The sequence below is a fragment of the Malus sylvestris genome, chromosome 9 (assembly GCF_916048215.2).
Source record: "Malus sylvestris chromosome 9, drMalSylv7.2, whole genome shotgun sequence".
In the NCBI taxonomy this organism is placed as follows: Eukaryota; Viridiplantae; Streptophyta; class Magnoliopsida; order Rosales; family Rosaceae; genus Malus; species Malus sylvestris.
In genome coordinates this window covers 20,319,346-20,333,173 of record NC_062268.1, presented here as the reverse complement: position 1 = coordinate 20,333,173, position 13,828 = coordinate 20,319,346, and the positions used below count along the sequence as shown (strand labels likewise).

At 41.6% G+C, this 13,828-nt stretch overlaps 1 protein-coding gene and 1 pseudogene across 4 annotated transcripts in view; both read right to left on the bottom strand.

The window, feature by feature from the left end:
• The window catches only part of LOC126634032 (heat shock 70 kDa protein 15-like), a 50,332-nt gene extending 37,732 nt beyond the window's left edge, over nt 1-12,600 (bottom strand). Inside the window, exons 1-10 of one of the 4 annotated variants that reach the window (XM_050304520.1) lie at nt 12,447-12,596; nt 10,532-11,719; nt 10,172-10,399; nt 9,963-10,058; nt 9,654-9,875; nt 9,068-9,262; nt 8,836-8,982; nt 8,570-8,719; nt 8,360-8,490; nt 7,985-8,202 (exon numbers count right to left, since the gene is read on the bottom strand). In XM_050304520.1, the coding sequence (XP_050160477.1) occupies nt 7,985-8,202; nt 8,360-8,490; nt 8,570-8,719; nt 8,836-8,982; nt 9,068-9,262; nt 9,654-9,875; nt 9,963-10,058; nt 10,172-10,399; nt 10,532-11,701 (2,557 nt within the window). In that variant the 5' untranslated portion in view covers nt 11,702-11,719; nt 12,447-12,596. Of the gene's footprint in view, nt 1-7,657; nt 8,203-8,359; nt 8,491-8,569; nt 8,720-8,835; nt 8,983-9,067; nt 9,263-9,653; nt 9,876-9,962; nt 10,059-10,171; nt 10,400-10,531; nt 11,731-12,446 lie in introns of those variants that run through there. The other 3 variants (XM_050304519.1, XM_050304518.1, XM_050304517.1) reach the window with 3 other exon arrangements.
• LOC126634036 (pentatricopeptide repeat-containing protein At3g16010-like) lies at nt 3,327-6,841 on the bottom strand (annotated as a pseudogene).
• Nucleotides 12,601-13,828: the final 1,228 nt, after the last annotated feature.

Genomic DNA, 13,828 nt, shown 5'->3' with positions numbered 1-13,828 from the left:
AGATAACTTTGCCAAAGTTCTCTGACAAAGTTGAGACACGTGAAGCTTGCAGCTCCCACTACATCGCTATGACCAAGAAGGGTAAAATAATTGCAAAGAAACAACACTAACAAAGTTTAGACACATAAATTTTGAAGGTCTAGCTACCATATTATTACCCACAAGGGTAAAGGAACAGTACCACTGCTGGATAATTGGAAAGTCCCGGTGTGTCAACCTCTGTGCTTCGTGGCAAGGTAGACTAGCAAACATGCCCAACCTTTACTCACATTCGAGAAAACACTCCCAACAAGATTGCTTGCTCCAAAATCGAAGAGGCACCGCCCTCCGAATCTCGAGAGCCAGACTCCTAACATGATTACTTTCTCAAAAATCGAAGAGAGGGTAAAGGAACAGTACCACTGCTGGATAATTGGAAAGTCCCTGTGTGTCAACCTTTGTGCTTCGTGGCAAGGTAGACTAGCAAACATGCCCAACCTTTACTCACATTCGAGAAAACACTCCCAACAAGATTGCTTGCTCCAAAATCGAAGAGGCACCGCCCTCCGAATCTCGAGAGCCAGACTCCTAACATGATTACTTTCTCAAAAATCGAAGAGAGGGTAAAGGAACAGTACCACTGCTGGATAATTGGAAAGTCCCTGTGTGTCAACCTCTGTACTTCGTGGCAAGGTAGACTAGCAAACATGCCCAACCTTTACTCACATTCGAGAAAACACTCCCAACAAGATTGCTTGCTCCAAAATCGAAGAGGCACCGCCCTTCGAATCTCGAGAGCCAGACTCCCAACATGATTACTTTCTCAAAAATCGAAGAGAGGGTAAAGGAACAGTACCACTGCTGGATAAATGGAAAGTCCCTGTCTGTCAACCTCTGTGCTTCGTGGCAAGGTAGACTAGCAAACATGCCCAACCTTTACTCACATTCGAGAAAACACTCCCAACAAGATTGCTTGCTCCAAAATCGAAGAGGCACCGTCCTCCGAATCTCGAGAGCCAGACTCCCAACATGATTACTTTCTCAAAAATCGAAGAGACACCGCTCTCCGAATCTCGAGAGCCAAACCCCCAGCAGGATTGCTTTCTCAAAAATCGAAGAGGCATCGTTCTTCGAATCTCGAGAGCCAGATCCCCGATAGGATTGCTTGTTCGAAAACCGAAGAGGCACCACTTTCCCAACTTCAAGAGCTGGATCTCCTTGGATAAAGCTTGTTTGTAATCTTCACACGCAACATCAGCTTTCCAGATACCACAGACCACTTTTTCAAAGTGCTCTGACAGAGTTAAAACATGTGAAGCTGGCAGCTCCCACTACCGCGCTATGACCAAGCAGGGTAAAAGAATAGCATTATTACTTGATGTTAGGGAGACTCCTATATATGTCGACCTCCATCCCTAACGAACAGGCAGACCTGCAAAAATGCTCAACCCTTTCTCTTATCTGAGAGGGCACTCCCAACGAAGCCTTTCGAAATATTCAGCTTTCTTTCCCCCCGATAATACCTCTGTAAACAAGCTATACTAGAGCAAGAATATCTCATATCATCAGGGTTAAAAGCAAGAGTATCCCATATCATGCTTTTTCCCTGTCTTTTCCTTTGGCCTTGTTCTTACCTGCAAGACAAGGAGAAAGAGAGCAATCAGTCAGCACTTGGAATCAAGCTTCCAGCCAGGAACTGGCTACCTGGAACCCCTTACCTGATTACTTACCTGGCATTGCTCTCGAGTACTCATCTTCAACATCTTATGCTTCCAGGGAAGATACCGCATCTGCCTGAGGAACAGATAGGGCAAGTGAGAAGGATACAAGGAAGCATGTGGAGACAAGCGTAACAGCACACGTGCCGATACATCCACTACTCTGTCAAAAGCAAAAGTATCCCATATCAGCAGGGTCGAATGTACTCTAGATTTGATGGACTTGTTTTGACCCTCAAATTCTTCAGTTGGCCTTATACTCTGGAGGAAACCAGAAAACCCTCCAGCCCAGTTCAAGAATAAGCCTGTGGAAAGTTACTTCTTCAAAAGCAAAAGTATCCCATATCATCTCTTCTCATTTTTCTTCTCTTTATCCTTCATGTTGCCTGCAAGATAGGGAGAATGTGAACAATCAGCCGGAGCTCTGATTGCTTACCTTGTCTGTCACCTCTTTCAGCAGATCCCCTAGCTCGGCGACTTGGGGGACTCCTACTACATGGTTTGTATCGCGCTTGACCAAGCATGAAACTACAAGTAAGCTTCAAGTGAAATTGATACATTACCTTGTGCATCTCCACCAGTTAAAGATACCACCCCTGGATGGAGGAAGAGTACTTCCAGAGAAGATGCCACATCTACCTATGAGACAGATAAGGCAAGTCAAGACGATACCACACTCCGGTACTTAGAAGTTTCGTGGCTACAAGATCATTCTCTCACAATATTTCCTAATGTCATTTGTACTAAATCATTCACTTGTACTCACTAAAGGAGAGCTTGAACCTATGTACTTGTGTAAACCCTTCACAATTAATGAGAACTCCTCTATTCCGTGGACGTAGCCAATCTGGGTGAACCACGTACATCTTGTGTTTGCTTTCCTATCTCTATCCATTTATATACTTATCCACACTAATGACCGGAGCAATCTAGCGAAGATCACAAAAAGTGACCGTTTTCGCTACCCAGGATCTATCTTGCAAGAGAACGGAGAATTAGATGGAGATCTCAACCATAGAATACAAGCTGGATGGATGAAGTGTAAGAGTGCATCTGGCGTGTTGTGTGACCGTCGTAGGCCACTGAAGCTCAAGGGAAAATTTTATAGGACGGCAATAAGGCCAGCGATGTTGTATGGCACAGAATGTTGGGCGGTGAAGCATCAACACGTACACAAAATGGGTGTAGCGGAAATGAGGATGCTTCGTGGGATGTATGGGCACACGAGAAAGGATAAGATTGGGAATGAGGATATCCGAGGTAAAGTAGGAGTAGCCAAAATTGAAGGAAATATGAGAGAAAATCGGTTCCGGTGGTTTGGACATGTGCAAAGAAGGCCTACTGACGCTCCGGTTCGAAAATGTGACTACGGGACAGAGGTTCAGGGCCGAAGGGGTAGAGGAAGACCTAGGAAAACTTTGGAAGAGACCCTAAGAAAAGACTTGAGTACTTGGATCTAACGGAGGACATGACACAAAACCGAGCGCAATGGCGTTCTAGGATTCATATAGCCGACCCCACTTAGTGGGAAAAGGCTTTGTTGTTGTTGTTGTTGTTGTTGTAGTTTTCATTCGTGTTATAGATACATGGGAGAGAGAGTGACGGTGAAAAAAATATGAAAGGAACGTATATGTAATGATGCGATTTCATATAACATCTTTGAGTTCTCCCTTTCACCACCTCCCTTCATCCTTTTCTGTTCTTCATTTCTCCCATCTATTTCTTTTATACCTTTAGCACAAAAAATAAAAACTAAAAACTAAATGGTCATCAAAGACGAAAATTAAGGAGTAAGTGATGTTTGAAAGGCTTGTTTTTCTAACACTCCTTGGGCAGCCGGCTACACTCCACACTTGTGAGAGCACAAAAAATTGTAAATATTTAGTTGGGAGTGTAGATAGCTCAAATACGAAAAATTGCAAATACTCGGTTTGGAACGTTAGATGGCTTAATGAGGAGCATCAAAATTGCTACCCTTTTCAGCAGTAATGAGCTGAATTTGTCCAGCTCTTGGATAAGTAACATGAGGCTGTGCAGATTATGAAGCCAAACTGCAACCCTTATTCAGGTCGTAGTAGCTTTCGAATGCTGTTTTCTTTCCATTTCCTGATAGTAGGGTGGCATCTTTTCCAATTTCGGTACAAGAGGAAGTCCTATAACGCATCGTCTTTATAACGACCAGTAGTTTTTTCCTTTCTTTGCCAAGTTCCCAACCTCGACGATACTAAAAATCTATAGGATGCAATGCTGCTAAGCTGTCAATTAATAGGGTGTATGACCTGCGAAAGAATTAGTCACTCATGAGTGAGTTCACACTCTGCTTGTTCTTAAGAAAGTCTCCAACCATCCTAAATTCTAAACAATCATTAAAACCGGCTGTATGTAGTGCAAGTGCCTCGACACTAAACTATAAGAATAATTTTACTAGTGAAAGAAGAGAAAGTAATATCATACTGGGTCCCATTAAGGAAGACTTATGAATATCATCGACCTTGCCAACCGCCTCAAGAATTGATGAGTAAGTATTGAGATCATATTCAAATCCTGTCGAATCCCTTTCATCAGCTTTGCAACCTCTTCAAGCAAACCAGCTCAGCTTAGACAACCAAGAATAGTGTTATAAGTAACTGCATCCGGTTCAATCTTAGAATGCTTCGTTTTGGCAAACATTTCCAAAGCTTGATTTGGGCCACCCATCCTAGCCAAGCCGTTAAAAATGATATTATGTGAGTTTAGGTCGGGAATGCAGTCGTTTTCTTCCATGACTTTAAGCAAGGAATGTGCTTCATCTATCATATCAGTCCTCATCATCCCTGGCATGAGTGCATTATAAGCATACATGTCCGGAGTGCATCCGATTTTCTTCATCTCGGAAAAAAAAGATCCAAAGCATCATTAAGACATCCACATTTCCCAAAATGTTTAATCATCACACCATACACCCTAGCACTTGAACGAACTCAGTTTTCTTTCAATTCTTGGAATAACTCATTTGCAGCTTTGTATTGCTTTGCTTTTCCAAGACTGTTGATCAGGCTGCAATAGGCTGCTGGACAAAGAGGAAAACCCTTCTCATCCATCTCTTCGAGAAGCAACAAAGCGTTCTCAACCCTATTTGTTTTGCAAAATCCATCAATAAGAATTGAATAGGTAAACGAACTGGGAACAATGCCATTCACTTTCATCTTCTCAAACCATGTAGTTGCCTCCGAAGCTGGAGCTCTGGATTCGAATAACACTTTGATTACAGTGTTATAAGTCACCATATTAAGTGTGCAATGCAAAGATGACATCTCATTGAAAATCTTAATAGCATCTTCTATACGACCTTCCTTTCCCAAAATGTTTATCAAATTGTTCATGAGCACAACATCATGCTTACAACCCTTCTCTCAGAAGGTTTTTGTATATAGCATAAGCATCGCCTACCCTCCCCGCTTTGCCAAGCCCCTTTATCAATTCCACATAAGTAAAAACAGTAGGTGGACACCCCTTCTCTTTCATATCCTGAGGTAGGCTTCAAGCTTGCTCAACCTTCCCTAACTTGAAAAAAATTGCCAATAAGGTACTATAAATCTTTGCAGTTGGATGTAAACCATTATCCTTCATCTCATCAAACAACCTAATGGCAGAATCATCATGACCCAATTTCCCTAATGCGGATATCAGTGCATTGTATGTAACCGTGTCTGGGAAACAATTTCCCTCGTTACACATATCATTGTAGAGCTCATGGACCTTGTCATGAGGCCCTTCTTGCATCAACATTAAGATCATGGAGTTGTAAGTATTTGCAGTTGGTTTGAACTTGTGTCCTTTGGTAGAAGACAGATAGTGCCTTGTCACCATCTTAGCCCTGCCCAAGATTCTTATGATTTCGGATAGTTCAGCCAGCTCAATAACACCTGCACTCCGAGCCATTTCTTGGATGGTTCTCCACATTTCACCAAACATACCAGCCTCATCCAAGCAGTGAATCAACGCCATGTAGGTGGTTGAATCGTGTTGGAAATTCCTTCTCTTCCCAGCCCACTTGAAAAACTGAACCTTAACATTCACTTCCATTGTTCCACATCAATCATGAGGACCGCGAGAACCAATCGATGATCCACTCTAAGCTTCAGAACTTCCAGCGCCTTTTCTGCATCAAGTCCCCACTTGAAAATTTTCAAAATCTTAGTGAAACTTGCATCTAACATCCTAACTGAAGGGTTCTTCCTTGACATGTTTCCACTCATGGGAAAGTTTCGCTCTTCCCCAGTTGATGCTCCAGGCAACTGGAACATTTTAACTATCTCACTTTCTGCTTAATCACAACACAGAAACAGGTTATCACACAACATTCAGTAAGTATAATCAATCAAAACCCAGTTGCACCAAAGTTCGAATCCCCCTCCTCATATTTTAGATGAATTTAGAGTAAATTATTCTGACGTTTGTATAATAAAAAAATTAGAAGAAACAAAACATAGAAACAGGTTATCACACAACATTCAGGAAGTATATTCAATCAAAACCAGCTGCACCAAAGTTCAAATCCCCCCCCCCCATATTTTAAATGAATTTAGAGTAGGTTATTCTATCGTTTGTATAAAAAAAATTAAAAACAAAACCCAGGTGCTAATATAGCAAAATCTTATCAACCAAATAAAAAACACAAACAACAAAGAAAAACAAGACAATGCAGATTACTTGTATGATTAATTCTGCCAGAGATAAGAGCAGAGTGGATGATTCCACCCATGCTAACTAGTGCAATGATTCTTGTAAAATAATGTTGTTCCAGACGGCCTTCAAACGAAAATCTTGCGACAGGAGCTGCGGTTTCAGAGTTACAGGGAAGTAGCAATCGCGCCAGTGTTGTTTGAACAAGGACAAGAGAAGGACGAAGGAGGTAGGAAGGAGTGAAAGCAGATAACAGAAGAGACAGGAGAGGGAGAACCCCAAGACAAGACAATGGGAACTATCGCTGCTGTTGTTGTTGCTGCGGCTCTCTAGTCTCTAATTACTTTTAATGTGATTTCAATAGTGTTATGCAACGGTATATCACTACCACTAACACTATATTATCCACCGTCTCACCATCTCCACCCCTTGGACCACCATATTTGATACCACCACCTCCCACCACCGTTGTCGTACTACCATATCCTCAACCGCCATCCCCCTAGCCACCATAGCCCGCCACCACCATATCCACCATCTCAGCATGGCCACCATAACATGTACCTCCGCCACACCATCACCACCCCCCATATTATCTACTGCCATAACCCCACCACCATGGTCATCACCACTTCCATCGTCTCACCATTGTAGCCACCACCACTGTCACCATCTCGCACCATCACCAAATTCACCCATTATCCTCTACATGACCGCTACCACCTCCACCATCCCTACATCTCAACCACTATTTTTACAACCATCCTTTATAATCGTTGTTAATACAACCACCATCTACAGTTGTAACAGTTTAGTCTCTTAATGATCGCTCCCGCTCTATAGGTAGCCCTTTCCCTATTATAGCAGCGTAATCACCAACTTCTGATTAAACCTACTTGTAACGGTGGATCTTATCTCTATTAGAAAGATAATTCAGATACAAAATGTAGTTTTACTAGCATCCACTGCGTGCTCCATCTTCAAAGTTCCTGTTACAATTCTCATCTCGTCACTCAGCACTACAAAAATCATCTTTGCCGGTGAGAACGGAAATCGAAAAGCCAGTCTCAGACCTAAACCCACACTTCCACTGGGCGACAACGAAAGCGCACTGAATGTTGCACCGATGAAGAACCTTGACGCATATATTCGTATGCCAACAAAATGCTATTATAAAATTCAAAACCTGTCCTCAAGAGCATCAATGCAAAATTCGCAGAACAAAATCGAGCAATTTTGGAGATAAGTTCAAAGATATAGGAAGAAAGAGTATCAATGACATATGTAAAACAAGATTAGAATGAAAACGAATCGGTCTCCATCCCATCATAAGGGGGGAAAGAGACCCCGAGGGTAAAACTTCTCTTCAAAAAATCCGGAATTCTAGAGACCGATTGTACCAATAATTAAAAACTGACAGACCACAAGCAGATAAAAGGCTTTACACCTACAGGTATATCATCCATTTAGCACACCACGGGCCTCTCCCTCTCCGTCCAAACCATGTTTTAAGGCTCAAAATGGAAGTGTATTATGCTAAAGAATCAAATCCTGACCATAAGAACAACCGAAACGCCATAAGAACCATAGAAAGGCGGATACTCTACAGAACTACGCAGAACTTTGTGGAGCTTCTGGCTTGTCGGTTTCCATTGGTTCTGTAGTAGCCTGTGGGGCCTCATTGTCGCCATCAGCAGGATTCTCCATGGGGCCGGGATTGGCATCTGCATCTCCGCCCTGAGGTTGCTCACTTCCCTGAGGAGGTGGGGTTGGTGGAGTTTCAGGAGCAGCGGGCTTGGCTGGTGCTGGTTTGGGTTTCGTCATTATCGGTCTGCAGAACCTGTCAACAAAAGTGGATATAAGAAAAGGTTACCACTGTCAGATATCCCAAAGGCTTCCAAAAGACTTTATGAATAAGCAATAGGTTATTGTTGTCTAAGACAACCAGTTCGTCAACTAACCAAAGAAAACAAATTTATCAATGCAAGAAATAGTACCTGTCAACTGCTTCAGCCTTCCGTCTCACATCAGCTGATAAGAGTACTGGGTTGGCATATTTGGGGAGCAGATCCTGTTGCTGCTTTTTCTCTCTTAACCAGGCCTCGGCTTCAACACACTCATTCAATACCTAAACAACACAAAAAGAATATTGTGAGTTGAAAAGGTGGAGACTGGGGAAAGGGAAGACAGTTCATCGAGTCCCTTACCTTCTGTTTATCGGCCAGATCAATGTGTTCAAATTTTGCATCATTTGATGCTGCAGCTTCTCTGTAACTATTGACACAGTAAGCAAGTTGATCAACCACTGTTCCCCTCTCCGCATGCTCCTTGACTCGCTCTTCAATGGGGTCACCTTGCTGCAATTTGAAAAAATCACCGATGCTCAAAAGAATCAAAACCAACGACATCAAGTTGGACAAGAGAAAACAGAGAACTTCGCACCAAAACACATTAAAAAGAAGAAAATCCTCACCTTCTTCAGCTCCTCAAGTTTGGCAATGTAAACTCCTTTGGTTTCGTCTTCACCATCTTCATACAGCCAGTCCTCCACCTCCTGAAGTCTAGCAATAAACGCTTCCCTCTCAGATTCAGTAACAAATTCATGATACTTGTCATTGAGCTGGCAATACAAAAGAGAAATTTAGTAAAAAAAAAAAGTGGTAAAATAAAAAGGAAAATGTGTCACGAACATACAAGCAAACTACCTTGTTTCTCATGTCATAGACGTATGCCTCGACAGCATTTTTCTTGTCTTTTGTTTCTTCCATAACACGGTCTTGTAAGGCCATTTCAAACTCCTTCTCAATTGCCTTCTGCACTTCATTTGGTGGCATCCCTCCATAAACTAACTCTGTCACAGGAATGTTTGTTTTCCTTACCTTTATCTTTTTAGCATCAGCCTGCATTGCAAAAACCAAGACATTAAGAGTACAGAACCCACAAATAGAACCAAATAAAACCACTGATAGCATTTGACCATTCCAAAACTGAATTTTTAAACAACACTTGGTACAGTCCATCATCCTTTCTCTTCTCTGTAGTGACATTAAATGTAGATTATGAGTTAAAAGATTATGATGACTTTTGACAACCCTTCCCTATAGTTAACGTGATTGAACATGAAAAGAATGATCACGGAAAAGCTTAGCACAAGTGCACTATATCAAAGCATATAGCTGACTCAAATTGAGTAGCTAAGCACTATTGCCCCCCCCCCCAACAAAAAAAAAACAAATGTTGCGGTCCACGAAAATAACAAATGGAAAAAACACATGAATCATGACGACTGACCTTCGCATCAGTTTCCATTTGCGCAGGCTTTTCCCCGGACTCGGGAACAACATTTTCAGCACCTGGAGCATCAGCAGTGTCCTTAGAATCTTGCATGCTAACATCAGTCTCTTCGGTACTTGGGGGAGCCACATCACTGGGTGCCTCATCAGTCTCCATCTTAGCAGCCTCCTTTGTTTGCTCTTTTGTGACAGGAACCTCAATTTCTTCTTCTTCCAAAAGCTACAGCACGTGAAGAAAAACAAATAGAGTTAGAAAGATAATCAACCAAAGACATCAAGAAGCACAAAATGCTTTTAACAATCTTACAGTTGCTGAGTCTACAGACACAATCCCATGCAGATTTAGGCGAGCTTTGACCTTTAGTTTTGCTCGCTCACTTTTAACAGACGGGAAAGGACCAATCTGCACATGTATAGTGTAGTAGAATGTTAGGAAATATCTGGCAGATGACCTAATAGCGTTGACAGAAATTAGAGCGCACAAGTTTAAGATCCAATATTCAATCTGCCACTCACCGTATATGTGCTGATTTTTGCAGGTGCCTGCAAATCACTAACATCAGCATACTGCACATCAACTGAAAAAGTGCTCGATCTGTAAAATGTAAGGGCCTTGATACTTGGGATAGGATTTCCCTTGGGGAAAACAAGGGTATTTTGGTTGTTCTCAGCTGCTCCATTCTGAGCGTCGGGACCAGAACCTTTCCAGGACAAGGAAATTGAAAATGGGAAGCTCTCATTAACCTTCATATTAAATGGGATAGCATTAGTTAATAACAAAACATAATTTTTTGCAAAAGCCAGCAGGTCAGACAATATACAGATTGGTTCAACTAATGGAAACAAATTCACCGACAAAGCAAGAGTTAAACTCACCTGAAACTCTCTAACTTTGAATGTTGGACTAAGAATTGCACATTGCAAAGCACAACCCCTGGCAACGCACTCACTTGCATTCATAGTTCGCCTAGGCTCCTTTTTGAAGAAATCTGTCAATATCTTGATTATAGCAGGAACACGAGAGCCTGAACCAACAACCTCAACTGTGTGAATGTCCTCTATTGAAAGCTGTGCATCAAGAAGGGCCTTCTCCAAAGGTCCCTTCACACGTTCCAAAATAGGAATACTAATCTGCTCAAATTCATCCCGCTTAATAATTCCCCTAACATCCTTCTCTTCCATTAAACACTCTATATTCAAAGGTACCATAGGATTTGCACTAAGCATCTTCTTCAACTTCTCACAAGCGGTACGAAGGCGAAGGCAAGCCCTTGCATTCTGTAAAACATCAATTTTGTACTCTTCCTTGAATTTTGCTGCAAAGTGGTGGAACAGTACTTCATCAAAGTCCCTACCTCCCAAAGACTGGTCAAAGGAATGAGCCAATATTTTCAGCTGCCCTTTCTTAAAACCAGCAATGCAAACTTGCATGCTAGCATGCCCAATATCAACAAAGGCAACATTCAATTGGTCATTTTCTGGTAAATCCGTCTTGTAAATACCATAAGCCAAAGCAGTTGCTGTAGTTTCATGGAACAAGCGAAGAGGGTTCAATCCAGCAATTTTTGCTGCATCCATAACAGCTCTTCTTTGGAGATCAGTGAAATACACTGGAATCCCAATACAGCAATCGACAACAGCTGCATTGAGATTCTTCTCGGCTATGATTTTCAGATCAGAAAACAGCATTCCAAGAACTTGGGTAGGTGTAAATGTCTTTGCTTCTCCCAAATAATGGGCATGAATCAATGGATATCCATCAGGCCCTTCAGAAACAGCAAAAGGCAATGACTTGATATCCCTCTGCAACACAGGATCAGAGAATTGCTTACCAATCAAGCGTTTAATCTGGGAAATTGTGTTCTTGGGGTTCATCAATGCGGAAGCAGCCCCAGCTGTCCCAATGAACCGCTGCTTCTCACCGAAACAAACAAGGGCCGGAGTTTCACGTTTGGACTCATCATTGAGCACAACGTCAATACCCCTCTGCCTGGCTACGGCCACAATGCCGCTCTCATTGCCAAAATCAAACCCCACCACACTCATCCTTGCAGAATTTTAAGTCTGGAAAATAACTAAGACCCAAATTTAGTAAACAACCGAAACTAAAATTCCAAATCATGTAAGAATCCACATTCACTAAACAACTGAAACTGAAATTCCAAATCAAGCAAGAACCCACATACACTAAACAACTGAAACTCAATTCCAAATAAATAACACCAGTTCAAACAAAGCACAAGGGAAACTACCATTCAATCATAGAAACAACCAAAAATCGGATGATGAATATCTTCACCGTCCTCAAGGTGATTACAGTATCAGAAATAAATAATACAGTAGCTAAAGGAAACAGAAAAATAAGACCACAAATTACACCTCCGCAAATCTTGGATAAAAACCCCTGTCCCCATTCAAATTACATAACATACAAAACAATAATGTTTAAAAAAATTAAAAATAACCGATCCTAATTGCAAATTCCAACCAACGCTAATCACCCAAGCAGTCTATGTACCCCATGATTATCTAATTACCAGAATCTGCTCAAACTAATGTAATCATATATTCACCGAATCTAGCTCAAACCCAAATATAGACACCCCAAAAGATTTAAGCAAAAAATTGAATCGAAGCAGAAAGTGAGGCAGTTCAACACTTAAAACCTCACCGAGGCTAAATCCAGAGTAAAATATCCAAATCGGGAAACAGTAAAATCTACATCAGATCTAACAACATATTCACATAGACATCTGATCCGATGCAAAGTCTAGGGTTTTAGGGAGCGTACCGTACCTCGAGGGAGATCCACAGAGAGTCTGAGGATGCGAGGAGCGAGAGGGAGGAGAGAGAGAGAGAGAGCTTCGGTAGGGTTTCTCGAAGCCTCTGCGGGAACGCTTTTGTGGAGAAACAGAGAAGGTTGCGAGAGAGAGAGAGAGAGGGGGGGCGGGTTATTTTTTAATGTTGGGAATTGGTGTTGGTTTTTATAGCATCCGAGGTCAAGTGGTTCTAGAGGAGTCCGGTGAGAGACTTGTTCTTCTGGAAAGATCTTTTGGACTTGCGAAATGAGTGAGAAAGAGGTAGAGTATTCTTTATATATCTGTTGTGGGAAGTGTGATGTATGCACATACTAGTACCAGATCAGACATCAGTTTTGCAGTTGAAACCAAGATGGATGCACAAAGCCACCCCCCACCTTAACATATATAGTCAAGCTCTCTAAGTAACTCAGATCATTAACGTTCAATTGAATACAAGGCCCCCCTCACCTGTGCAGGTTACCCTATCCTTGATAATGGCTTGATGTGAATTTAGAACGACCGCAACGAAGAATATGAATGAGAAGAAAAGTGGAGAGCAGACAAGTATGTCCTGCCTACTTGGTTCTCCCTATTATCTCTATGAGTGAAAATCAACATAGATACGAGTTGGAAATAAAACTCAAGGGTGTCAAGAGCCGGCATTATGGAAACTTCATTGCTCAAGTTTTAATTTCGTTGATAGTGTGCATGTAAACCTCATGTCATTTAATATATTCTAGAATGGGTCACACGCGCGTTGCCAGAGGTTTGAAAACTGTATTAAACACTGTGTTTGAAAGATGTAAAAATGGTATCACATAACATTAACATTATTGAGAACATAGAGGTTGGAAAAGGTTTATAGATGAAATGTTTAATTTGTACAATTTAAACATAAAAGGTTGAAAGCTTTTTGCCACTAGTGTAAACAAAGGTTTGTACAAAGACCACCCAAGCTTAATTCTTAGATCCCTATCTACATAGCAGTTTTACCTTTGTGCAACCTTGCATTACACAAGATGGATTTCTTCGGTCTTCACGAAGTGGCAGCTCCTCCTAAGCTCTTCACCTTGTGACACCGAAATAGTGTTTTCTTCAGTCTTCACAAGATGACAGCTTTTCCTAAACTCTTCACCTTGTGGCACCGAAACCAACACACAAACTATGCATATGATGATATGACAATGATATGCAAATCTGGATTCGATGTCTATTCAGTTTCACCCGTCAAACACTTGAAAGATGAAACTGATGAGAATCCAAAACATGTCAGTTCACAGATTTGAAACTTGGAAAAACTTGACCTAAAACAAAAATCAAAATCACAAAAACAATGCTACCCTAATATGCAATGATGTGGGTATTTAGTGCA